At 33.0% G+C, this 26,160-nt stretch overlaps 1 protein-coding gene and 1 long non-coding RNA gene across 3 annotated transcripts in view; one reads left to right on the top strand and one right to left on the bottom strand.

Annotated features, from left to right (window-relative positions):
- Positions 1-26,160, bottom strand: part of Ptp36E (protein tyrosine phosphatase 36E) — a 166,281-nt gene that overhangs the window by 43,625 nt on the left and 96,496 nt on the right. For both annotated transcript variants that reach the window (XM_065369415.1, XM_065369414.1), the window contains exons 2-4: positions 18,399-18,517; positions 16,448-16,535; positions 1,411-1,487 (exon numbers count right to left, since the gene is read on the bottom strand). In XM_065369415.1, coding sequence (XP_065225487.1) covers positions 1,411-1,487; positions 16,448-16,535; positions 18,399-18,517 — 284 coding nt within the window. The remainder of the gene's footprint in view (positions 1-1,410; positions 1,488-16,447; positions 16,536-18,398; positions 18,518-26,160) is intronic.
- LOC135847163 (uncharacterized) lies at positions 9,288-10,203 on the top strand. The gene is made up of 2 exons (XR_010559096.1): positions 9,288-9,624; positions 9,755-10,203. It is a non-coding gene; the product is annotated as an uncharacterized LOC135847163 (long non-coding RNA).

Here is a 26,160-nt window from a genome sequence, read left to right on the forward strand (position 1 = left end):
ACATAATCGAATGCTTTCTTGTACTCCACAAAGCACAACACTGCAGGAACATATCAGTTGACAAATCTTCAGTCGACACTATCCCGCTCCCTCCACCTCTCAAAACCCTTAATGTAGCTTGGGGCCCAACATGATATGTAGGTATTTTCCTCTGGCCCGCATTGGCTCTCAACCACTCTGCTCAAGGGAAGTGTCCCAACCTGTACAATTATTTTTAAACATGTGAAAAAAGGAGTTGATAGAAGACCCCTAAAAACACTAACAAACAAAATTTCAGGTACTAAGTGGAATTCATTTTTAGTTTTTTATAGAGAATTTTTAAAAATTTAAATTGGGGCCAAAAACAAAAAAAAACAAATTTTGTCAAATTGACCTAGAAAGATGAAATTTGGATTGAACCCTATTTTCGACTTTCTCTAGTCAGTTGTTAATGATTTCGAACAGTTCTGAAGCCTCCAGCAAATTTTTAGATTCTCCAGCTTTTGAAAAAAAAAAAAAAAACAATCAAGTCGGGTGAAAATGGAATTAGGCTCTTCAGATTATTCGTCTGACACATTCAATCAATTTTGATACTTATTGTCAAAATCTCTTTCTGTCGGTCCAAATTTGAAATTTTCTCCAACAATTACCTATTTTTGAAGAAAAACAGAACAGAAAAAATCAACATTGGCTGGAGGCTTCATAACGATTCGAAACCATCAGAAAGTGACTCGGGAGGTCAAAAATAGAGAACAAAGCAAATTTCACCTTTTTTTACTAAGTTTTTATTCGAAAAATAGACAATCCAAAAATCGACTGGAGGCTCCAGGACAGTTCGAAAGCGTAAACATTCGACTCGTGAGGTCGAAAACAGAGTACACCAGTGAAATTTTGATCTTGTCCCATTTTCAGACCCTTAAATTTTCAAAAATTCACTAAAACTCGAAAAATGAATTACTTATTTTAAAATACGAATTCACCCAAAAAGTATCCGATGTGTAAAATTTGAACTGCTCAGTAAAACCATAAAAGTGGTCTAGAATTCTGATGGCAATGACCTAGGTTGACGCAGAATTTTAAATAAGGCTACAGTACTATCTTTCGGAACAACCATCTTTCATTGCAAAGTAAATTTTCCCAAAACTGGTAAGGTGGATGCTATAGTGAAAAACCCAAATTTTTTCAAAAATACATCCTCTCCTTGAGGACCTACATATAACACATATCTCCTCTACAGGGATATGCATCTCCGAAGCAATAAATTTTCTGAATAACTTTCACCTCAAAATGAAAATCTTCACCAAATTCAGTCAAAATCCTCCAATATTTTTTTTTGGCAATCCATCTCAATGCAGCCTGTATAATCATATTTTGTAAAATTTGCACCACAAAGAAAAAATTAAGCGGAAAACTCGATCCAAACATACTCACATCAACATAAGAAGCGTTAATATAATCTGAATCTGGAATATCATCTTCTGGTTCTAAAACAACGCGATTATAATCATCTGAAAATACAAAAACAAAACACAAAGTCGAATTAATACCTACGAGTTTTTTCTCCAACTTTACACAAAGGAACATGCCTGGTAATAAGCTTAGGCTAATGTACCTACATCACGCGTATACTATAGAGCCAACATAGGACAAGTTTTTGAAAACTTTTGAAACGCTTAAGGTCATTTGAAATTATAGAATTGTATTAATTAAGATTATACCCAGGTTCACAAAAGAGATTCGCCATGTCAACATTTACCTTTACCTATACCTTGCAAGGTAGGTACTCGTATATAAGAAAAACACTGCAGTGGGCTATACTACACTTTGACTAAGCAGCGAAGAAAAGTTTATATTCTCAAATAAACACTTAATGAAATAGTCAACTTTTGTGATTATTTATTGAAGCAAAAACTCGATTATTTGCACGCAAACTATTCGAGGATGGCTTTTGTTTTAATGTATTTGTTAATGCAATTACTCGACGATGCCACAGCGCCGCTGGTTCGGCGTTAGTTGAATTTAAACGGAGGTATTTTTAATATTTAATCTCACGCAATACAGCACGTAGGTACCTATCTCAGTTGAAAGAAAGTATACGTACTTCCAGACCTAGCAGGTAAAAAAATCGTACTAACAAATCGACGATGTTAAATTGAAATAAATTCGCCCCGGGTGAATAATTCACTTAAAATTTCAGTCACTACTCCGAGTACTTTTGCGGCTGAAGAAAAATTTACCAATTAAACCGCGCGTTTTGTTGACATTCCCAAAAGAACACGTAAACAGACCCACTCTGTGTGAAAATTTTTGCAACTTTTTTCCACTTAGTTTTTTCCTTATTTTTTTTCTCAGGCAGAAAAAAACCCCGAAGCGATTTAAACAATTTCCAAGTTTTTCGTAATATATATCATCGTTTTAATTTTTTTTTTCTTCATCCGAAAAAACAAGTAGTACTTCGCTCGAAAAAAAAAACAGATTCCAAACCCCCCCTCCTCACCACAAATAACTGTTTGAAAATTTTCATTTCCAACTGAAAAACGAATCGTGAAATTATTCGTGCGTATTTGTTTGTGTTCTGGAAATCGAACTTCTGTCGCCAGTCATCCACCAAATTAAGTACATTAAATTCATTTTTTAAAAAGTTACAAAATTTGCGTACATTTGAAGCCACAGTGTAAAATTTTTGAAGAATGAAGGAGGTGAAAACCAATGCTCCATCGACTTTCTGACGTTTTGATTCCTGAAAGAGAGTACAGCCAAAAACCACCCCCTTCCCTGCTCCTCGTATCGCGTCAATTTCTCAAATCACAACACGACAATATTTTTCTGACGATTTGAAAACATTTCCAAAAACTAACCCGATTCATTTTTATTATTTCTACTCGGTAAATCTTTCACGTGCACATCGCATCGTTTAATATTTTCAATCGAAATTATCTGTTTGCGGCCGAGATAAATAAATAATGGTCCTGTGCTCCGGTAAACTATAGAAAACGCTACGTCTCTTTTAAATCGCCGATGTATCTTTATATAAAAGAGAGAAACCGAGTTGTGGATGAGAGATTCGCGACTAGCTGTGCTTCGGCGTATTTGGATTAAATTTCCATGCAAGTTTGTTACTAATATCTGGGTCGAGTTTACGCGCCAATCACGTCAAGAGCTAGTTTTACCAGCGGCGAGTGAAATGATATCGTCATGACATGATGTATCTATCTATCAGCTATACACACCTAAATGAAACCCATCCATTTCGGTTCATATTCAACGACGAATGATTGTTAATAAAAATATACAATAATATATAAGTAATGACGTATTATTCTATACAAAGTGTTTTTCTCGTCTCGTTTCCAAGTTTCTAAGGCTCAAAAAGCTACCATACTATACAAAAGTTTGAAAATTTTCTTTCCAACTGAAATTTTTTTACTTCTTGTGTCACATTACAAACCAAAGAAATAAAACAAACCAACATCTTATAAATGTATCTGAAAGTCTTTGCGAATCTTTTGTTTTAGTTTTTTTTTTTTTTTTTTTTTTTCTGGAACTGGTGGAAAATAATCGATACTCGAGTCACCAACATTATACAGGGTGATTCAGATAGAGAGTAACCCTCCTTCCCCCTCTGCCTTTAAAAAACTATTAGACAATTTATGTTGCATTAATGGTTGCAGATCACATTTCAAAGTTGAGCGGCGCCATGCACCCAAGCTTCCATAAATTCACTCGAATAATCTCGCTATTTTATTTAATATATTAAAAAACTCCCAACTGGAATGTTTCCGGGCTGAGGTCTTATGTGCTGGGTTGTTCAGGTTTAAATAAACGTTCCCGTTAGAAGTTGATCAAGTTTTCTTTTTTTACTGGGTCGCTTGAAATGTTATTTAATTTTCGGTGCATATGTTTTCTACTGTGTGGTAGGTATGTGGATATGTGGATTAGGTAGGGATGTAGGTCAGAACTGAGGTATCTTTGGAGAAAAATGAGGTCAAATATTGCTCTCTGGTGATGGAATTTTTTTCTTTTTTCATTTTTGATAAGAGCATTAAAAAAAACACATTATTTTTCAGCGTTTATTTTGAGGATCGTTGAATTTACGTGTGTGAATAATATCCCAACCCCTCCCAAAATTCTATCAATTTATTATGGTTGGTTCTGTGTGGGTCTACAACGATTTAGTTCGCCAGGGAAGCATCTGAAATTCTAGTCCACTTCTGCGCCAGGAGCTTCTTTTTTGCGTTGGAAAAATGGTAATATTTGGTTTTATTCTTCCGATTTCGAATGAATGTTTTTTATGGCACTGAAACCTTTGGAGAATCCAAAAATAAAGCACTAGGTAAAGTTTCAGACGTTGAATGCAATTTTTTTGATTTTTGACAAATTTCTGAAAATTTAAAATTGCCTCTTTATACCCTCAAAAAATTTAAATTTTGAGAAGCCGATTAAGGCTCAAAGCTGAAATTTAGTTTGCTAATACCTTATTTTGAGTTTCCCAAATCAAACAACGGTATTTTCGAGACATTTTACAGCCTCTGATTGTTTTTTGATTTTTCATGCAGTGTTTAAGAAATTTCACAAATATAGGATTCAAATGAAATTCAACCGATTTCGATTACCTATTTTGCTACAGAATGAGGACCTATAGAACAACTTACAAATAATTTCAGTTATTCAAACGAAAAATTGAGGATTTTAATGGGTTTTTAATTTTCTAAATGGTCCAAAAATTGAATTGATGAAAAAACTGTATGGTCATTAGGGTGATTAGCAAAATAAGAAGAGTTGGAAGGTTTAGAACGAATTCAGTGAAACCCTTCATTTAAAGTCGAAAATCACTCAGAAAAAATATTGGCTCCTGAGGTATCGCTGGAGGGGAGATATGGATCTTCAAAGAGGAGGCTTTTTCGAAAAAATCGTGGTTGTTTTGCTGTAGTCCCTACCCAACTTGTTGAGGGGGGAGGGGGAGTTCCAAAATATGGTATTTGAGATTCTGCGTCGATCTAAGTCATCGCAGTCAAAATCCAAGACCACTTTTAAGGTTCTGCTGAGCAGTTGAAAATTTGCAAAACACTTATTTTTGGGTAAACATTTCAACTTAATTATGACAAAAGACCAAGAGGGATTATTTCTGGTACTCGGGAAACATTTTGGAACACAGTGATGCCAATTTTCTGGTCATTATAACCAATTTAGAAAATTATTGAAAAATAGGTACCTATTCAAAAACTTGGATAAATTTTTTCAGATTTCTAAAATTGACAATGATGAGTGATGACTAAAACATTGGCATCACTGCATTCAAAAATGTTTCTCCAATGTCAGAAATTATACCTTCCGATATTTTGGCTTAATTAATGCGAAATTAATTGAGAAGAAAAAATTTTTAAAGGACAAATTCTCCCAAAAATGAGTGATTTGAAAACTTTCAACCGCTGGTCTTAGATTACAATAAGTATCATTGGCTCAAGTTGGCGCAGAATATCAAATACTGTTTTTTGAAACTGGGTGATCATTTTCCCCAAAACAGGTAGAGTAGGAATTAGAGTGAAAAAAACACGATTTTTTCGGAAATGTCTTCTCTTTAGAGACCCACATCTCCCCTCCAAGGACACCTACGGCCTCAAAATTTTTTGGATCGAACAAAGCCAGATCGAAAGAGCATGCAAAAATATACCTCCTTTCAAGATTTCAGGTGCTAAAGTGCATTTTTCGATTTTTGGTAAATTTTTGAAATTCTCTGGGGTCAAAATGAAAAAAAAATGAAAATTTCATCAAATTAATCTAAAAAGCTGAAATTCGGTATGTGTCCTATTTATGATCCACCAAATTGATTGGGCACTATTTCGAACCATATTGAGCAGTTCTGGAGTCTCCAGCAAATTTTTGATACCTACTAGAAATTTCCAAAAAATTTTACTTTTATAAAAATTCGTTGAATGCCGTTCAATGAGGTTGGGCCACTTTTGGGCGTGAATGGAGAAAAATTTGATTTTTAGGGCCCAATTTTTCAACAATAAAAAAAATGCCTCGAAGTCTCAAAATGAGCAATGGGACAATTGGGGCAGCTAAAACTCTATAAATATTTTTTCCAAGTCATATTACAACTCAACACGTTTTGATGCCCATTTAAGTACAACAAAATGAGAAAATTGTATTCTTAATTCAAATTTTTCAACAAAAAAAAAAGGAGCATTGTGATCCGCTGCAATTCCAGGAATCTTTTTCTAGGTCATGTTTCAACCGCCAACACGTTTTGAAGGCCACTTTCAACATAGATGAGAAAAGCTGTACTTCTTGAATTTTGAGTTCTTTTTCAAAAAAAAAGCCACAAAAACTCGAATTGAGCGATTGGCAGCTGCAACCTCTCGAAATTGTCACTTTATGTCATATTTCAACCATGAATACGGTTTGGAAGGTTCAGATATTTTCCCTCCTTTTTTGAGATAGGTAAGTATACCTGGACTCTGAAAAAAAACTTAATTTTTTCGCTCAGGTACCTAGTTACTTACCTATGTTGAAATTTGGCTTCTAAAAATGTCTATAATGGGCTTGAATGTTGTTTTTCAGGATAACAAAAACGTCGTTCAATTTCTTTTCAAATACTTATTCAATTACCTATTTTTGAACCGTTTTGGAGAAATCCGAAAATTCTCACGACCAATTTTTACAAAATTTACTAAACAATGCAAAATCCAAAAATTTTCTATAGAAACTCCAGAATGTCTGCAAATTGAAATAACGTAAAATTGGAGTCCCGAATTTTAGTTTCTCATCTCGATTTGATAAAATTGAGGAAAATCATCAGGTCTGAAACTTCTAAAAAATTCGCTGTCATCTGCTGAAAAGTTAAATTCAATTTCTAAAATCTAGCCATGCCTTTGAATTTTTTTCCTCTCTTAAAAATGGAAACTTTTCTGACAGGGCGATTCAATTTTTAGGTCTGTCCATGTCTTCATCTAAGACCTCCTTATCCTTCGCCACGTGTCTTTAATACCTACATTCATTTAAATCAGACGTTCGCAATGGTGCTCATAATAATAAAGCATATTTTCACGAAATGAATCGATAAATTTTCGCCAAAAAAAACACCCACTCATTCATTTCAATACCTACTGGTACATATCTTACAAGAAATCCGTCTTTTCGTACATTGAAAATTTCTGGCCATCAAGGGCGGCGATAGGTATTAGGAATGAAATTCGCATAAATCTCGCACGAGGAAACAAACGGAAAAAGAAAACTCGCAGGGAACCGATATTTTTCATTTGAAAACGAAAATATAAATCCCACAATAATAATATGTCATCGATGCGAACGATGAATTTCATCGGGCATATTATGGCGAGGAAAATTAAGCATCGACATAGCAATAAGGGTAAGAATATAAATCACTTTGACGAGAAAAATATTCCTTTTAGGAAATTATGACTGCGAGAAATATCATGTTCTTGTAACGTAACGACATAAACGTTGCCGGAAATAAGACCATTAAGGACGATAAATCCAAATTTCCACCTCGGTTATTTACAAACCGCGGTAAAAACGGGCTGAACATAGGCTAGAATTTAAAAACCTCCCGTACAAGTATAAAGCTATTTCTAACCTGCTCACGTAAATATTTACATTTCGAATAAAAACCAAAGCGAATATTTTTTTAATGCTCTAGAGTACCAAATAAAGAAAAGAAAGACAAATTGTGTAGTACCTACGTTTAAAAGTAAACAAAACCTAAATTTATATAATTTTATTCTTAATTATTTTGAAAAATTAAAGAAAATTTCCTTAACGGAATGTTTGATGTCGTAACTCGCGTAACCGTGTTTGTTAACCGACGAGGGAATAGCAAAGTAAATAAGATATCACCTTAGGATTTACGTTATAGAATTTCAAGAAGATATTCTGGTGTGGTGGATTTTCACAGAATGTTAAATTACTCGAGATTTTTCAAAACTTTTCTTATTGTTTTTAATACTCGAGTAAATTTCCTCGCAATTATTTTCCATCATCGATGATACACACAGGGATTTTGTTCTACAGCTACACTATGAAAATAAAATTTAATGTAAGACGTTCCTTTTGTGTTAGAAGTCCAACTGCGAATTCTCATAATTTATCGAGAGCAGAGTCGCACAACATAGGCCTGGATAATCTCAACATCGTCGTTATGTATTTTGTATTGTTTTCTTTTCTTGCAAATCTGCAATATTTCGGCGAAAATCCAGAAAGGGATTTGAAGATAGAGCCATGTGAAGTTATATGGGATAACTTTCGAAAAAAATTCATCGTTTCAATAGAGAAATTTGAGAATTTTGCCAGGATTTTGAATTCTCCAAAATAGTACAAAAATATGCTCAATTATTCGTTCTTTACCAAAAAATCACATTTCAAAGTTCAATTTTGATCAAATTAAAAAAATGATATTTTCAGGAACTTCCAATCAAAAAAAAAAAAAAAAAAATGTACCTACAAGGTTTCAAGTAAGATGCTAAGAAATGTGACTGGACGTTACCTATACTTACATTGGGAACGATTCACTGAAAGGTCATCAGGTAAGTATCTTATTTTCATAATAATTTCGATTTTTTTAAATTGTTTGCCTGTGGATGTTAAAATTGGGCCTCGAAACGTGATTGTGAGCGAAATGTGACTAGAAACGAATTTTTAGAGTACATCACCTATTTATTTAATTTTTGAATAAATATTTAAAAACAAAAAAAACTCATAGAGTTCTGAGGGACTCTAAATTGTTTGAAATTTTTTATAAGCTCTCCTCACTCATTGGTCTTCATATGTACTTGGGTACAAAAATGAATGAAATTGATGATAGTATTACCAAAATGATTCCTTAACTGTTTTTACGGTTTCGCAGTGATCCTTTTCTTCGATATGATGGTTGAAAAACATTCTAAAAAATATAATTTGAGGTAATATTTTCTATTTTTCACGATCGAATGAAATTTTTGAAATGGAATTTTAATTAATTTTCTTATCTTCGATTATGTAGGATTATAGGTACCTAACTACATTAATTACTCTATTAGCAAAATTAAGTGAGATTCAATAGTAAGTCAAGTTCATGCGTAAGCATCACAGGTAATGTTGTTATCCTCGCGTAAAAATGCAAATAAAAATCTAAAAAGGTACATTATACCTTGGCTTTGATTTCCCTCATTGAATTCAAGTTCAAGGAGTATTAGTCAAAGAAAAGTTGAAAAGGTTAAAAGTAATTATTAAAATAATAATGATACTCGTACCCAATAAAATAGCATCATTATGTGTAACACCTAAGTAGTCTTACCACGATTAGCGGGCTGATTACGTCGATTATAATTTATAATTATGCGTATCATCGTAGTTTACCTACCTATTACCTGAATTTACACAAAAGATAAGAATAGCTAAGTATGTTTCAAAATCAGGAAGAGATCGTGTATTGAATGAGATGAAAAAGCAGAAGAGCCTTATTTGGTCACTCTTTATCTACTTATTATACCTTCAACTACGTTCTTAAAAGTACACCCGCATTGCACATTGTTTTTTACCATTTCGCGTATCATACGAGAAAAGATAACCGCCGTTGAACCATTTTTAGAAGACAAACTTTTTATCGAATCCTCGACAACGCGAGACGAACAAATTCATTGTTTGGTGAGTAGGTATCCAATTCTTATTAATTTTTAAAAATTACCATTTGACCTCAAAATGATCGAAATTTTTTAAAATTTTATCAATTCGTTTACTTTGATACGTATTGACAAAATGTATTCGTCTGTTACAGACCTTTTATGTGACTTGGTTTTCGAATCATTCAAACGTTCAGTTACTCACGTTTTGGTACTCTGAATGATGAACTTCCAACTGTTGATATCCGTTATCGTATTCGTATTGGTTTTTGCAAGTTCCTCCATAACTGCAGAAGAAACCAGCGAGCATCCGATTTTAGTTAAAAAATGGCAAAGTCTTAATTTATGTATGACGGCTTGCGACGAAAATTGCGCGGTTAGAGGATCAGGCAGCCCCGTTTGTTACTTCGCAGACCACGATCATTTTGAGTGCCTTTGTTACTCGTCGATTCCATCAAAGCGTAATGGGTAAATTAATTCTTTGTATTTCGATCATTCTATACTAATTGTATTATTTGATGATGATTTATAAATCTATAGGTACAGTATATTCACATTTAGGCAAATATTGTGAGTCTTAGAAATAAATCTGAGTAAGAAAGTTTTTATTGTAAATTTATTTTTGGTGAAAGTTTAGCACCAATTATCTGACGTTTCGATGATCCTATACCTTTTTGATTGTTCGTTTAAATTTTCCTGTGGAAATTAAAAACCTCGTTTTGAGAAATTTCTCAATTTTTAAAATAAATATCAAACGAGCTTATTTTTTATTTACCTTAGGTACCTTACTATTTATTTATTATTTTTTTTGTTAAAAATTTAAATCTAATTTTTCATTTTATTCTTTTACGATTTAAAAAAAAAATTATCCCTCGAATAACTTTTAGACCTGAAATAAGGTTACTTAATCGAAGTATAAACCAATACACATCTACATATCGAAAAAAAGGAAAACACCTCAAACAAACAAAAAAAATCGAACAATAAATCAGATCACACAGCACAGCATATAAAAAGTAGGTAAAAAAATATATCAACTGGACTAAAACCGAAGGCCGCTTAACCGATGACTATTTTCATTTTATAAAATACAACATTTACTTTTGCATAAGTATAAAATACACAAGGTACATAAGCGGAAAATAAAGTGGTATATAATCCTACAAACATCTAGCGGCGCGGTTTAGCATGAATACGTGGGAGGCGGTTTATAGGATTAATGTTCCTTTCTGTTGAATCAACTAGTCTTTTTTTTTTTACTTTTTATTTTTTAAAGGGTGTTTATACCATTATTATATATTTCGCGCACGTACATGTACACAATAAAAATTCTTCTCTTGTTTTCGTATAGAAAATTGCATGAAAATTTCGTTAATTGTGATGAGAGCGCGTGACGTTGCGTGGCTGCTGTATAACGAGAAAAGTCCTGGATGGTCATTTATTTTTTTAAAAAAAATTCTGTGTACTCGACGTTCGGAAAAATTAACGTAATATTGGCGACGTTTGACGACGATGGCTGCCTATGATAATTACTCGTACTAGGGTTGAATGCTTATTTTTTCTGAGGAAAAAAAACCGTTCTGCTTCGAATAGGTCTATAGGTACTTATAGTCTTTTAAAAAAAGTAGATTTACATACTTATGTACATCCTTTTTTGACGTACCTATCATAACGAGTTTTATTATTTACTATCGATGGTTAAGAGAGCGTTTGGTCAATATTATGCATATACAGTAACCTACGAATGAATAAACTACTCTAATGTGTTTGCAAAATGCCAACCGAACAAATTTTCTATATGAATGACCGCACGGATACCTACTCTTATTATTATCACTTTTTTTTTTTTTTTTTTTTTTTTTGTTGAAAATATGTGCTTACAAAGGACGTAGGAAGCAATAGGTTTCTTGCATACAAATAAAATACATAATAAAGCATATTCAATAGATGAACATTTTGATTACAATGTACAGCTTAAGTACGTACTGCATTCAATATTTATAGCTTTTCATCAAATTGTGACCTACCAATTTGTTACAAGTACATACATTCCTACTCGTTTATAGTAAGTGCGAGTTCACTGGTTATAAAATATACAGAAATATTTCAAGGGACGGAGAAGAAGAAGCACTGCTGAAATTTCAGCTTTAAAGTCAACGACAATTTTTTTATGAATTCGAGGGCTCAGGTTTAGCCAAATGATAAGAGTGTAAAGTATCCAAAAAATTGTAGAAATAATTAATCCAAAAAATACACGATGTGATGGATCACCTACGCTTATAAATATAAAATAAAATTATAGGTAGGTATCGTTGGATTTAAAAAATTTTATATCTAGGATGAATAGGTAGGTATAAATGGGTTTGGATAAAAATGTTCACTCATCACAATTTCATAAACGTAAATGAGAGATCTATTAGTTAATAGTTATAAAAATTGGGGATAATTCTACACCAAGACCAAACTAATCTGGTGTACTTAACTAGTGATGGAAACCTCTGGAAGTGGCACTTTGTGTGAATTGAACGAAATTATGCTAGACAGAAAAACCGTGTCTGAAAATCTTCGTAACCAAAACTTTAGGCGCTAAAAGTTTGTTTTTGGCCCTTCCAACTCGATTTGAAATTTCCACAGAAAATTGAAAACTCGCTGGAGGCTTAAAAACAGTCTAAACGCTACTTTTTTCCAGTCTGGTGGTCAAGTCAACACAACAGATGTTATCTAAACCAAAAAACTGTTCGCATTTAGTTTCTCTAATCCTAATCTGTTCTAAAATTTATACAAATTGGTGACAATAATTCAGTTTAAATCTGGAACTCTTGAAATTTCGTGGTAATTTCTTAAAACGGTCCAAAAATGGTGTTCAAGTTTACTTTAGGTTCTTTTAGAAGCAATTTGAAATTCTTGAAGATGATTGAAAATTCGTCGCAGACTCCAGAATGGCCTAAAATCGGTGATTTTTGAAATGTCGGAGGGAGGAAGTATAATGAAGTAATTATATTCACACAGGTTCGCTTTGTTTGAAAAAAAACACGTATACATACCTATATTTTATTTTTAAAAGTTGATATGATTTTGAGTTCAAATTTTTTCAGAAGTTCATCATCGTTTTCCCTTCAGAGGATTGAGGAGAGCCTCGTAAATTTGATTTCTCGATATGCATTTTTGATTCACTTCAACGGTTAACTTTACATAATGAGGGCTAAGAAGATACAGGAAGATCGAATCAAAGATGAAATAGAAAAATAATCGAGTAAAAATTTGAATAAATTCCAGTTGAAAAAATTTTTTTATTCAAAAAAGAGCACAAAAAAAAACAATAAGTAAATAAAATACATAATAATAAACATCAAAAAATGAAAGAAAACTCCTAAAAAAAATTGAAAATTAATTTCCAAGAAAATTTTTGAAATTCTCCAAAATCATTAGAAATCTTATCATGATTGAGAGAATAGATAAGTTATCACTCAGTAACTAAAATCTGAAACACGTTAATATTGGATAAATCGTGGAAAAAAGGAGAAAAATAATGGAAAAGTGACATAAAACATCAGTTTTGTAAAATAACTCACTTCTAAAAGTTTGTTTCAAAAACATTTTTCAAAAAAAAAAAGAAAAAAAAATAACTAAATTAAGGGTCATTCCATGTCAACTCAACCAACGTTTTTGAGTCATGTCTTTCGATTTTGCTCAATTTTTTTTTTACAATATATACCCACCCAGCAAGTAAGAACCCCGCAATTAGTTTGGTCCCAGACCCCTCAGGGGGCGGGTGGGGGGGCTTCCATTATTTTCACATTGTCTCGAAGTACTCAACTTCAGCAGCACATTCCTCCAAAACTATGATACTTTGATCAAAAATGATTTCACAGTTCGAAAGAGTATTGAATTTTGAACTTTTTTAGCATTTTGAAATTTTCAAAATTTGAACGTTGAATTTCAAATTGTAAGTTCAAATTTCAAAATGGCGCTGTAAGTGGGAGCTACCATTTAAAATTCTGAAAAAATTCCCATAGTTGTACCTTTTGATGCTTTTTCGAAATATTCAAGGTTCAAGATAGGCTCTCTTAATGAAGGGGAAGCACCCCCACCCCAATTTTGGGTGAAACTTTTGAAAGAAAATCTGGGGCATGTGATATATCGAATTCTATGTTTTTGGTGACGCAGAACACGAATATGATGTCAGATTTTTGATAAGACCCTATTTACGGCCCCCAGAACCTCCCCAAAGGGGGTAAAAGTTCAAAAAAGTGTTTTCTTCGTGTGATCGACACATGGAATAGCAAGTTTTTGGTGACGCTGAACACGAATATGACGTCGGATTTTTGATTGGACCCGTCCACGGCCCCCAGCACCTCCCCAAAGGGGGTGACCCCCAAAAACATGGTTACATTCGTGTGACACATTGAAATAGTATGTTTTCGATATCGCTGAACACGAATATTGCCTTAGTTTTTCGAATCGACTTCACCCATGGCCCCCAGAACCTTCCAAAATAGGTAAAAGTCCAAAAAAATTGTTGGGGGCCGTGGATGGGGTCCAATCAAAAATCTTACGTCATATTCGTGTTCAGCGTCACCAAAAACATATACTATTCCATGTGTCACACGAACAAACCACTTTTTTGAACTATTACCCCCTTTGGGGGAGTTCTGGAAGCCGTGGATGGGGTCCTATCAAAAATCTGACATCATATTCGTATTCAGCGTCGCCAAAAACATAGAATTCGATATATCACATGCCCCAGATTTTCTTTCGAAAGTTTCACCCAAAATTGGGGGTGGGGGTGCTCCCCCTCCATTGAGAGATTCCATCTCGAAACTTAAATATTTTGAAAAAGTATCAAAGGTACATCTATGGAAATTTTTTCAAAATTTTAAATGGTAACTCCCACTTACAGCGCCATTTTGAAATTTGAACTTTCAGTTTAAAAGTTCAACTTTCAACTTTTGAAAATTTCAAATTGTTTAAAAAGTTTTAAATGCAATGCCCTTTCGAACTGTGAAATCAGTTTTGATCAAAGTATCATATGTAGTTTTGGAGGAATGCGCTGCTGAAGTTGAGTACCTCGAGACAATGTGAAAATAATGGAAGTCCCCCCACCCGCCCCCTGAGGGAGCTGGGACCAAACTAATTACGGAGTTCTTACTTGCTGGGTGGGTATATATTGTAAAAAAAATTGAGCGAAATTGAATGACATGACTTTCAAAATCGCCTTTTTTTGGTTGAGTTGACATGGAATGACCCTTAAGTAAACAACAACATTACTATGAGAACGAACTTTTTGGCAATATTTTTTTTCCAATTCACACTTCCAAAAAATAATTTTTGTTGAATTTCTAGGTTAACATCATTTCAATTTGAATTTAAATGATTTCCACTTTGAATGTTTTTCTTCCTTAGGTAAAAGTACATATGTAGGTATTCTGACTCTAAAAAAAGAATTCCTATAAGAAATTCCTTTCGGTACCTTTGTCTCGATTTGCTTCTTGAATTATTTCATTGGACCTTAATTCATTTTATAAAAATGAAAAAAATTGTCTTTTTTTTGGAAAAAAAAACTTTTGATTTGGTCGAAATACGACGTAACAGTTCGATTTCATTTTGTTCGAGGTCATTGAAATCGAATATCTATTTACATCTTCAATTCGAGCTTTCCATTTCTCCTTGTTAGTCACTCATGGGGACAGAAGGGAGGAGACACTGAGAAATGAAATCCAAAAAAGGACAGATATTCGAACTATACAATTTTTATATAATTTTGAATGGACTAAATTGAAGGAAATTGAGAGCCCGAGAGGGTCGAGTCAAAAAAAATTAGTGAATATCAAAATTTAAACACACTTTGAGAATCAAAAAAAAAAACTCTTCACACGTAATAAATCAAAATAGATCATAAAAATTGAATCCAAATTATGTATTTTAAGAAATGAAAAATCATCAATTTATAAAATTAACAAACAAGATTAAGTACTTATTACAATTTTTTCTTTGAATAGGTAAGTAATACTTATTTCTATTATTATTATTATTATTATTATTTTTCGAAAAATGAGTTTGAATTATGAAGAAATGAAATTGAAAAAAGAAGCCAATATTGTATGTAGATATGCAGTTCGATCTCTTCAAATCTTAATGAAAAAATAAATGGTTTTTCAGGGCTTTGAATTTTTCAAAAATGATACAAAAATAAACTAAATAGATTTTTTTCTTCAATTGAAATAAGTACTCATATTAGGTAGGTATATCTACTCCAGAAGCGAGGTTCTTGGCTAAAGTTCCCCTACGCAATCACGTTTTACAAGGCCAAATCTTAGAATGAGAAAGAAAAAAATGATGGAAATATTGACGTAAGTAAGTAATTTGGAAATTTTCCTCCAATTTCACTGAATTTGAATATCTATTCATTTTTTAAAATTCGACCCCTCGATACCATTGTAACCACCCACACCTATTTGGAAAATTTTAAGCAATAGGTATTCACATGGGATACCGATAAATAAATGGATATTCGAACTTAGCGACTTCTAATTAATGGACATCGACGTATCACATAATTTTTCCATCATTATTTTTAATATTTTCCCAAGTCGGGGCACGGAAGGGCAATGAGGACGCGTATATTTAAAAAATAAAAGAAAATCTGAAATCAGAGCCTATGTCCTCTTCATTTTCAATGTTTCATTTTGAACGTTGACCAAAATTGTAGGTACATTACATACCTAAATCTGCAGGGCATTTGAAAAATTTAAATCATCTCTCCTCCTCATATCCGCTCTTCTTCCCGACAACAACTTATAGAATAAGGCATTATACTTAATTATTCTCAAAAATATGTATCTACTTACATGGAATGCAACGAGGATTTTGATTTTTTTCTTTATTATTTGATTTAATGGCATGTCGACATGAATGTGTTTCAACCTTAACGGCAGTCTGAAAAAAAAAATTCAAATAAAAAATAAAAAAATATCGATTAGCTAGAAAAATAACACACAAACCTTCGAGTACATACAATATACATTCGCAGACAAACATCAAAAAAAAAAAAATTTTTATTTATTAATCCTTTTTGAAAAACTGCTGAGATTCTGCGATTGTTTTTCTAACATAAAACAAATATATCGCTGAAAAAATACCCTACGCTCTCGGTACAAGACAAAAATCGAATTACTTGCCAACAATATCAAAACTCTCGGTGAAAAAGTTTTTCTTTCTTTTTTAATGAAGAAACCATATTATATTTCAGAAAACCGCTAAAACACCCGCTCATCAAGTATCAGTTTTCACTTCGCAGTATTATATATAGCACTTATATTTCATACAATGTAGGTATAAGAATAAGTACGAAAGAGTGAGTAGGTAGGTTAGTAAAGATACACAAACAAACCACAGTGGGAGTCACACCTCCGACATTATGGTTTCAAATTCGTGTGGAATTTTCACTCTTGAGATATGATGTGTTTGGTTATACGTGTAATTAAAAATTCAAATTCAACTTAATAATTCGCTATACTCGAATAATGAATTTAAATTAGCATTTATTATTTTACCTTATTTAAAGCATATTATAAAATAAGCGGTACTAAAATTCAGACGAGGAGCTGCATAATATACCTACTCACACGTTTATATAGATACGTTAATCTTATAATTTGATTAAAAATTTCCACCATTATTATAAAAGCCACACAATCACCGAGCATTTTAGTAAACGTATATTCTGAAGAAATTATCTAGGTATATTCAAATTAATTCCTCGAAAATCGTTTAATAATAAAAATATAATACTTTAGTACGAGTAGAAGAATAACTCGTTTTTTCCCTCAAAAATATTCATCACGTATAGTAAATCGACGAAGGTAATAAATTAATTACAAAACTATCCGAATAGATTATAAATATTCAGACCCAGACACATTTTTGGCCAAACGTGGTTTCCACAGCAGAAAACTAGGATTTGAAAAAAAAATTCGAGGAGAGAAAAAAAAATTAAAACATTTGAAGTACGGTTTAACGGCGACATTGTGACGCCTAAACCATTAATCTAATTTATATTTATTGATCGTCACATGTGATAACGTCTCTGGAATAAAACATTTTCCAGAAAAGCCGCAAAATTTTCTCCTTATATATAAATCGATCAGCGACGTTTGAATTACAATGCGAAAAGAGAGACATTCGCTAATGTGTTTTCTGCCTTAGGAACCATTTTTAAGACGAAAAATTTCAACTTTTGATTAAATCGTTTGAATTTTTATTAAAAAGCTACATGACCTAGATGAAAGTTGTTTTTAAAGTGATGGAATTTTCGCCTGAAATATAACAACGAATTTTATTTTGTGTACGTTGTACTAGGTTACAAAATATATTACAATGAAAATCGAGCAAATGCATAATAATATTCAATTTATAAAATAAATTATCTTGTAAAATATTTGCTGATCGATGTAAGCATACGAGACAGTAAAACCAACATCAGACTTTTACTAATTGGATGAATGATGATTTTCCATTTTAAATAAGTAAGCGAGAACTTCGATAGTACGATGTAAGTAATTGGTTGGTAGATATAATAAAAAAACATGGGTACCTCTATACCTATCTACCTACCCCATAACAATAAAATTTATATCTCGCTTATATAATGTACTTTTCAAGTCCCCCTATTGTACTCGGAGTATAGGTATAGATACTTGACTTATTTCCAAGTGCATACTTATTTCGATAGAAAATTGAAATATACCTTATAATATGTATCAATCAGTATTTTATAAAACAGCAATATTTTTCTCTTACTTGAAATTCTATTTTATATAATATTGGAAATTTTCTTCTTTGTTCGCAGTGTTTGCTAAAATTCTTAACTGGTACCGGTTTATCACTAATTGTAGACATTACTCCATTTTGTTCACCAGCTGTAAACAATCAAATATAATTTATGCGTTAGTTATTTTACATTTTTTTAACACGAGAGTATAAAAATTAAATTAAAAGGTCTTAATAACGTGAAAAATAACCATTTTTAAGCGCATCCCTAGTATAACAGAGTATACAACGTACATATAAATGATGGATGAAGGTGAACAAGGGAAATATACAATGAAAAAAGGGTCATTTTAGTTTTAAAACGTTAGACAAAATAATAAATTCTTAATATTTATTCACTACGCTGATACAAAAAAAAACCAAGTATATCCCGAGATGAATTTTACACTCGTTTTTGTAGCCTGCATCATTCATTATGTAAAAATTTTCTTTTACAATTTAAATTAACATTTAAGCAGAAAATATAATTAGGATTTTTCAAAGGTGGATTTAGGCTTATTCAGCAGAGAACGATCTAAGGTCACTGAAAAATGTCGAATGGTGCAAACCGCAGGTCTCGAAGTGTATTTGCAGGGGAGATGAGGATGCTCAAAGTTTTGAGAAAAATATAAGGATATTGTAAAGTTCAAATGGAATGAACTTGAAAACTTGTGGTAGGTACTTTTTTGTTACTTTCGCTTGTTCGTGGGTCCATAAAAAGTCTTTTGTAGGTCTGATTGAACTGGACAAAGCCAGGCCGAAAGAGCATGAAAAAATTCGTCACCAGGCAAAATTTAAAGTCCTACAGAGTATTTTTCGTTTCTTAGTGAATTTTTGAAAATCAAATTTAGGCCTAAAATGAGAGGGAAAAAATCAAAATTTCACAAAAATTGACCAAGAAAGCTGAAATTTGGGATAAACCCTATTTTTGACTTTCCAGATCGATTAGAAACGGTTTCAAACCGTTTTGAGCAATTCTGGAGTCTCCAGTGGATTTTTGAAGTTAGAAATCTGAAATTCACACTGCACTTTCAACTTAAATACGTTATTAAGCCAACAGCTCCGGGTGGATTCAAGTCATTCTGGAGCTTCCTACAACTTTTTGAAAATTTCTGGAGTCTCCAGTAAATATTTTACACTTGAAATTTTCTACAAAATTTTATCAAATGGAGTAAAGCCAAAATTCACTCTACGAGCTAATTTCAATACGCTTGAAGTCGACTACAGGTGGATTTCAAGTCGTATTGTAACCTCCAACGACATTTTGGAAATTTTTGGAGCCTCCAGCAGATTTTTAAAATTTTAAATTTTTACAAAATTTCATCAAAATGAAGTTGGAAATTCAAAATTCAAGTTGAACTTCAATTTAGTAATGTTATTAAGTGGTCTCTACTGGTGGGTTTCATTGGGGAGGCTCCACTAGTTCCCAAAAAGCCGCTGGAAGCTGTCAAACGACTTGAAATCCATCCACAGTCGACTTCAAACGTATTGAAAATTAGTTCGCAAAGTAAATTTCAGCTTTATAACTCCATTTTGATGATATTTTGTAGAAATTCCAAGTCTCAAAATTCTACTGGAGGCTCCAAGAAGTTTCAAAAAGTCTCTAGATACTCCAAAATAACTTGAACCCAACAGCAGTCTACTTAATAATGTGTTTGAATTAAAATGCGGCACGTATTTCGGATTTTCAAATTCATTTGATGAAATTTTGTGGAAATTAAAGTTTCAAAAATCCACTGGAGGCGCCAGAACTACTCAAAACCGGGTTGAAACCATTACTAATCGATTTGGCAGGTAAAAAATAAGGTATATCCCAAATTTCAGCCTTCTTGGTCAATTTGGTAAAATTTTAATTTTTTTCTCTCATTTTTGACCTAAATTATTTTGTCAGTAGGGCCAACTTTTTTTTTGACAAGTTTGCTTTAAAATGTTCCAAGGAAACCTCTTGAGGTGTCACACTCCGATTTGAACGGGACCGCGATTTTTGGAAAGATCGTAGTCTAAAACCCCCAAAACCAAATTTTCAGCTGCCCAAGTTCATTTTTCGATTTTTGGCGAATTTTTGAAAATTCAAAATTGACTGTTTTTGGCGATTTATGTTTTTTTTTAAAAGTACCTGCTTGATCAGTAAAAATGGTCAAAATAAGTTCCAAAACTAATATTAATTGCCCAAATCTAAATTTCACCATTTCCAGCCATTCTGGAGCCTCCAGCGCGATTTTTCAATTTCTCCAGAATATTGAATTTGCTCCAGAAGGCGTGAATAGGCAGCTAGGCAGCTAAAAATCGAGTTGTGTATCATACTCGACCTGTTTAACGAGTTTATCTACATTTGAGCCAATTTTGAGAGTGACACCTCAAGAGTGGTTCTTTGAGGTGTCACTCTCGCTCCAAAACGGCTGGAAATGGTAGAATTTGCGCTCCGGGGGTTAGTTCTTGAAGAAATACACCGATTCGCACAAATTTCAAAAATTTCCTCACAAACGGCCATCTTGTGATTTTTTGGATTTTTCAATTTTGAAAAAAGCTGGTCAAAAAACCACTCTCGAGGTGTCACTCCCAAATCGGCTCAAATGTAGATAAACTCGTTAAACAGGTCGAGTATGATACACAACTCGATTTTTAGCTGCCCAACTGCATATTCACGTCTTTTGGAGCAAATTCAAAATTCTGGCGAAATTGAAAAATCACGCTGGAGGCTCCAGAATGGCTGGAAATTGTGAAATTTGGATTTGTGGGGTTAGTTTCAGACAAAATACAGCGATTCGCGTGAATTTCGAAAATTTCCACACAAACGGGAAACTTTTGATTTTTGGATTTTTAATTTTGAAAAAAGCTGGTCAAAAAACCACTCTTGAGGCGTCACTCTCAAAATCGGCTCAAATGTAGATAAACTTGTTAAACAGGTCGAGTATGATACACAACTCGATTTTTAGCTGCCCAACTGCCTATTCACGCCTTCTGGAGCGAATTCAAAATTCTGGAGAAATTGTAAATCGCGCTGGAGGCTCCAGAATGGCTGGAAATGGTGAAATTTGGATTTGGGTAATTAATATTAGTTTTGGGACTTATTTTGACCATTTTTACTGATCAAGCTGTACTTTAAAAAAAAAACATAAATCGCCAAAAACAGTCAATTTTGAATTTTTAAAAATTCGCCAAAAATCGAAAAATGAACTTGGGCAGCAGAAAATTTGGTTTTGGGGGTTTTAGACTATGCTCTTTCCAAAAAGCGCGGTCCCGTTCAAATCGGAGTGTGACACCTCAAGCGGGTTTCTTGTTAGAATGTCCCCTTATAAGAAAAAAAGATGTGAAAGAGATCGATGGGGGGGGGGGGTCAAATATTCCTATCATCATATGTCGAGGACTATATGCAGGTACCAACCTATAATACAAAAATATTTTCAACGAATCGCAATTGATTTTGAAAAATGATGTAAAACGAGGACGTTGCGTCGTTGCTGTAATATTTCCAGTTGGTATTATCAAATCAACTTGCGCGTCAAAATGTCGGTGAAATAATATAGAAAAAATTTCCATCACAGAGATAACGTTTCCATAATACATAGTACATTTGGTAGAACGAATGTTATTTAACATCACCTTATGACAGACACACAGGTGATAGAATTTTTAATTGACGTATAAATGTACGTATGTACGAGTATAAAACGTTCCGGTTTCATTGCTATTAAAAAACCATTAGCTCGATGAAAATGGGGAAAAAACCTGGGGGACTTTTTTGCTCGCTTTAATTACCAACAGTATCACGATTCTTTGCTTATTTATCGGAATTACGCGATATAGGTATAAAATACGTATATATTCGGGATAGCCTTTTATTTTACTCTTTACTCGCGGCTATTCTATGCAAAAAGAAGACAAAAAAACAGGCCTTAATTGCTAAAAATTCGCACATATAGTATATCTTGATCGTCGCTATCTGCGCGCGAATTAATATTCAGTTACAATGAAATTTTCCGTGGGCGAAATTTAATCGAAGGAATTATATTAAAACGTGGTAAAAAAAAAGCATTATTGACAGAGACTTCATTAAATTTTTGCAACCCGGGCGCGCAATTTAAACATCACGAAATTCGCCGGTCGTCGGCGCGGTGATGGCGATGGCGATGTGGTTTCGCGTCGTGAAAATGAAATTTTTTTCGCCGCTTTAGTAAAAGGCTAGGCTCGGCTCGAGCGGCGTTTCTCAAGAAGTATTAGATACCTCTTCAGTGTCTGAGGCTTATGCTGTATATTTGTATCCTAGCAACCGAAGAAACATTTTCACTTTCAGCAGAAATTCAAATGCTTCTTTTAATTAAAACTTCAATTTTTCGCGATTGTATTTTTGTATTTATTCGATTAAAAATTTGAAATTACGAGTTGATTTATTTACAATATAGTATAAGACTTAATCCGTTCGATAAATTTCGTTAGTCTTTGTCGTCAAAGCAGTTTTGCTCTTTTTTTTCACCCTTCTCCTTTCTCCTTCTTCTTTCCAATAAGTTACTTTTTCTTTTCTCCCTCTCCGCTCTTCTCGATTCTTTCTCCCTTATATACTTTCAAAACACGAATATTTTTTCAGTCTACGAAGAATCACTCGCAGATAAATCAATTTTTCGCCAACTTTTCGACGAAATTAGTTTTGCAGGCAAATAGCAGATGGAATTTTTGAATTTAACATCCACAAATTTATTCCATTTTGATAAATAGACCGCCATGCCGGCGAGAATCGCCGAGGAAATATTTTTTTAGCCGGACATTCACTCGCTCTGATTTAAAGTAGGTATATAAGATTCGAAGAGATTTATTAAATTGATGCGAAAATTTTCAAAAAATCTCTAATTCTCTAGGTACTTGAAAATCGACGACATGTTCACGTTTTGTTTTTATTGTTGAGAAAATGGTCTGCTCACTACATCGTAAAACTGTCTGGTGCTAAAGTAAGTATATTTTACGATTTTTGGCGAATTTTTAAAAATTAAATTTGGGCCAGAAATGCGAAAAAAAATCAAAATTTTATCAAAATTGACTTCTGTGACATGAAATTTGGTATGTTTAATTAAGTGTCCTATTTTTGATCTCTCCATCCGATTGGAAATTGTATCAAACCATTTTGAGTATCAGACCATAATGCTTCCACCAGATTTTCAAAAATTAAAATTTCCATAAAGTTTCACCCAGTGAAGTTTGGAAGCTAAAATTTTCCAATTTCGACATGCTGAGTTGATTAGAGTCGATTTCGAGCCATTCTAGAGTCTCTAGAACTACCTATATTTCAGAAATCCCATACATATTTTCAAAAAGTGCCATAAAAACTGATCAAATTAACTTTACCATGTGATGCTATGTTAGTGACCCACTTGACTGATTATCAAGTTAGGTATAATTTTGATTGTTTGATTTTGGCCTAAAAAATGGATTATGTGTCTTGTTGGTTCTTGGCAATAGGCATTCAGAAAAAAAAAATGAATTTGAATCTGTGTATGAATCAACCACAAGTCCTTACTTGTGTCTGAAAGCATCCACTGATCAAAAACTGTGTCTGACTCAACCACAAGTTCTTACTTGGGTATGAAAGCATCAACTGATTAAAAACTGTGTCTGATTCAAACCCAGGTTCTTACTTGGGTCTGAAAGCATCCACTGATTAAAAACTGTGTTTGACTCAACCACACATATTTACTTGGGTCTGAAAACACCCACTAATTGAAAAGGTGTCTGATTCAAACCCAGGTCCTTACTTAGGTCTGAGAGCATTGACTATAAGCTTAACATACATAGCCATTGTCTTGAACATAGTAAGTCGAGGGGTTGCAATCTGCGCATGCGCCAGCTCTGTTATGACGTTATACCAGGGATGTGCCTTTACTGTAAAGTATTATTTTTTACATAGTTTACTTTACACGTAATGTAAAATGTAATGTAAATTGAATATGTAAAGTAAACTATTCTTTGTTTTTTTCATTGGAAAATCAAAATTTGGATTAATTTCTCTTTGTTTTTGCGTTCTCAGCTTTTTTCTTTGCTTTGTTTCAGTTCTAATGATGGCATAATTACCTATTTTGTGTGATTATTGTTATTTTAACTTTAAATTGAGTGTCAGTGGGTCAAAATTGAAATCTGGCATTCAAAACCCTAGGGTTTTGTACTTTGTTTACATTGTTTTTTACCAAATTTTCATTTATTTCGTCTTTTGTGCAAATTCATTTCATTTTTCATTGATTATGAACACAGAGATATTCAAAACATGTTTTTAGGAACTCAAAACGTCAAAACAGTACAAAAACTGACCAAAAACACGAAATTTTACAAAGTTTACCTGTTAGTTTACTTTACAGTAAAATCAAAATATTTTACATTACAATTTTACATTACATTTTACTGTAAACTATGTAAAGTATTTAGTTTACGGCCAACCCTGCGTTATACCACCCAGGTACGGTTACACGGAGGTGCAGGAGGTATAACGTCGTCACCTCATACTACATCATTTTTCAGATTCCAGCATGCGCAGAAGCCAAACCTTGACTAACCAAAGAACTATGTTTAAAACCATTGGCTTATGTACCACTAGCAGTCCATATCTAAAAAGTCCATGCTGAAAGAATCCAGAGATTGAAAACTGTGTTTGATTCAAACCCAGGTCCTTACTTGGGTCTGAAGGCACCAACTGATTGAAAATGGTGTCTGATTCAAACCCAGGTTCTTACATGGGTCTGAAAACCCCCACTGATTGAAAATGGTGTCTGACTCAACCACAGGTTCTTACTTGGGTCTGAAAACCCTCACTGATTGAAAATGGCTTCTAATTCAAACCAAGGTTCTTACTTGGGTCTGAAGGCACCCACTGATTGAAAACTGTAGCAGCTCTCTGTAAGAAATATGCAGCCTCTCATTCTAGTTACCAGAAATGTTTGTTATTATTTTTGGTTATGTTATTATTTATTGTTATCAAATATCGCACCTCGGGAGTAATAAGGTGACATCTCAAAAAAAATCGATTTTGATGTTTTAGCATTTTTGGGGCTTGTATGACCCCCCTCAAACAAAAATAACACTTTGAGTTGGGTAAATTATCTAGATCATGTAAAAAACCTAAAGGGCCTAACTCAAAATCCCAATAACATTGCAAGTTGTTTGGAGTTATAAGATGACATCTCAAAAAACTCCACCTTTTTTGAGCAAATTTCGTACATACAAAGTGTTAATAAACAGTTTTGATAGCTTTGAATGTTTGTCAGTTAGAAATAGTCACAAGGAGTGCATTTTTTATTGGTTTGTACCAAATGGAAAATTTTTTTTAAATTGATCACTTTTCAGAAAAATTAATTTGCACATATAATGAAATTTTAGTTTTTTGAGAAAAACTCAAAAACTAAGCACTCTAGAAAAAAACTAATGACATTATGTCGATTGGAAATTTAATTCTCTACAACTTTGTTAACATGAAATTTTTTTTGGACGCTTCCATTCGCCTCCACATCAACTTTAATGAAAGGTTCTAACTCAAAATGTTTTCCAAACATTGAAATATTTCCTCTTTAAGATTTTATTTTTCAAAGTGTTCTAATGCTAAATGAAGGTAGGATACCAGATCTTTAAAATGAGGTGCTATTCATTCCTCACAATGAATTATAAGTTGATAAAAATAATGAATCAAGTTAAAAAAAAAAAGAAAATCACTCTCCTGTAAAATTTCACTTTTTTGAGATGTCACCTTATTACTCCCGAGGTGCGATATGTGCATTTA

This window comes from Planococcus citri, chromosome 5, assembly GCF_950023065.1.
Source record: "Planococcus citri chromosome 5, ihPlaCitr1.1, whole genome shotgun sequence".
Classification (NCBI taxonomy): Eukaryota; Metazoa; Arthropoda; class Insecta; order Hemiptera; family Pseudococcidae; genus Planococcus; species Planococcus citri.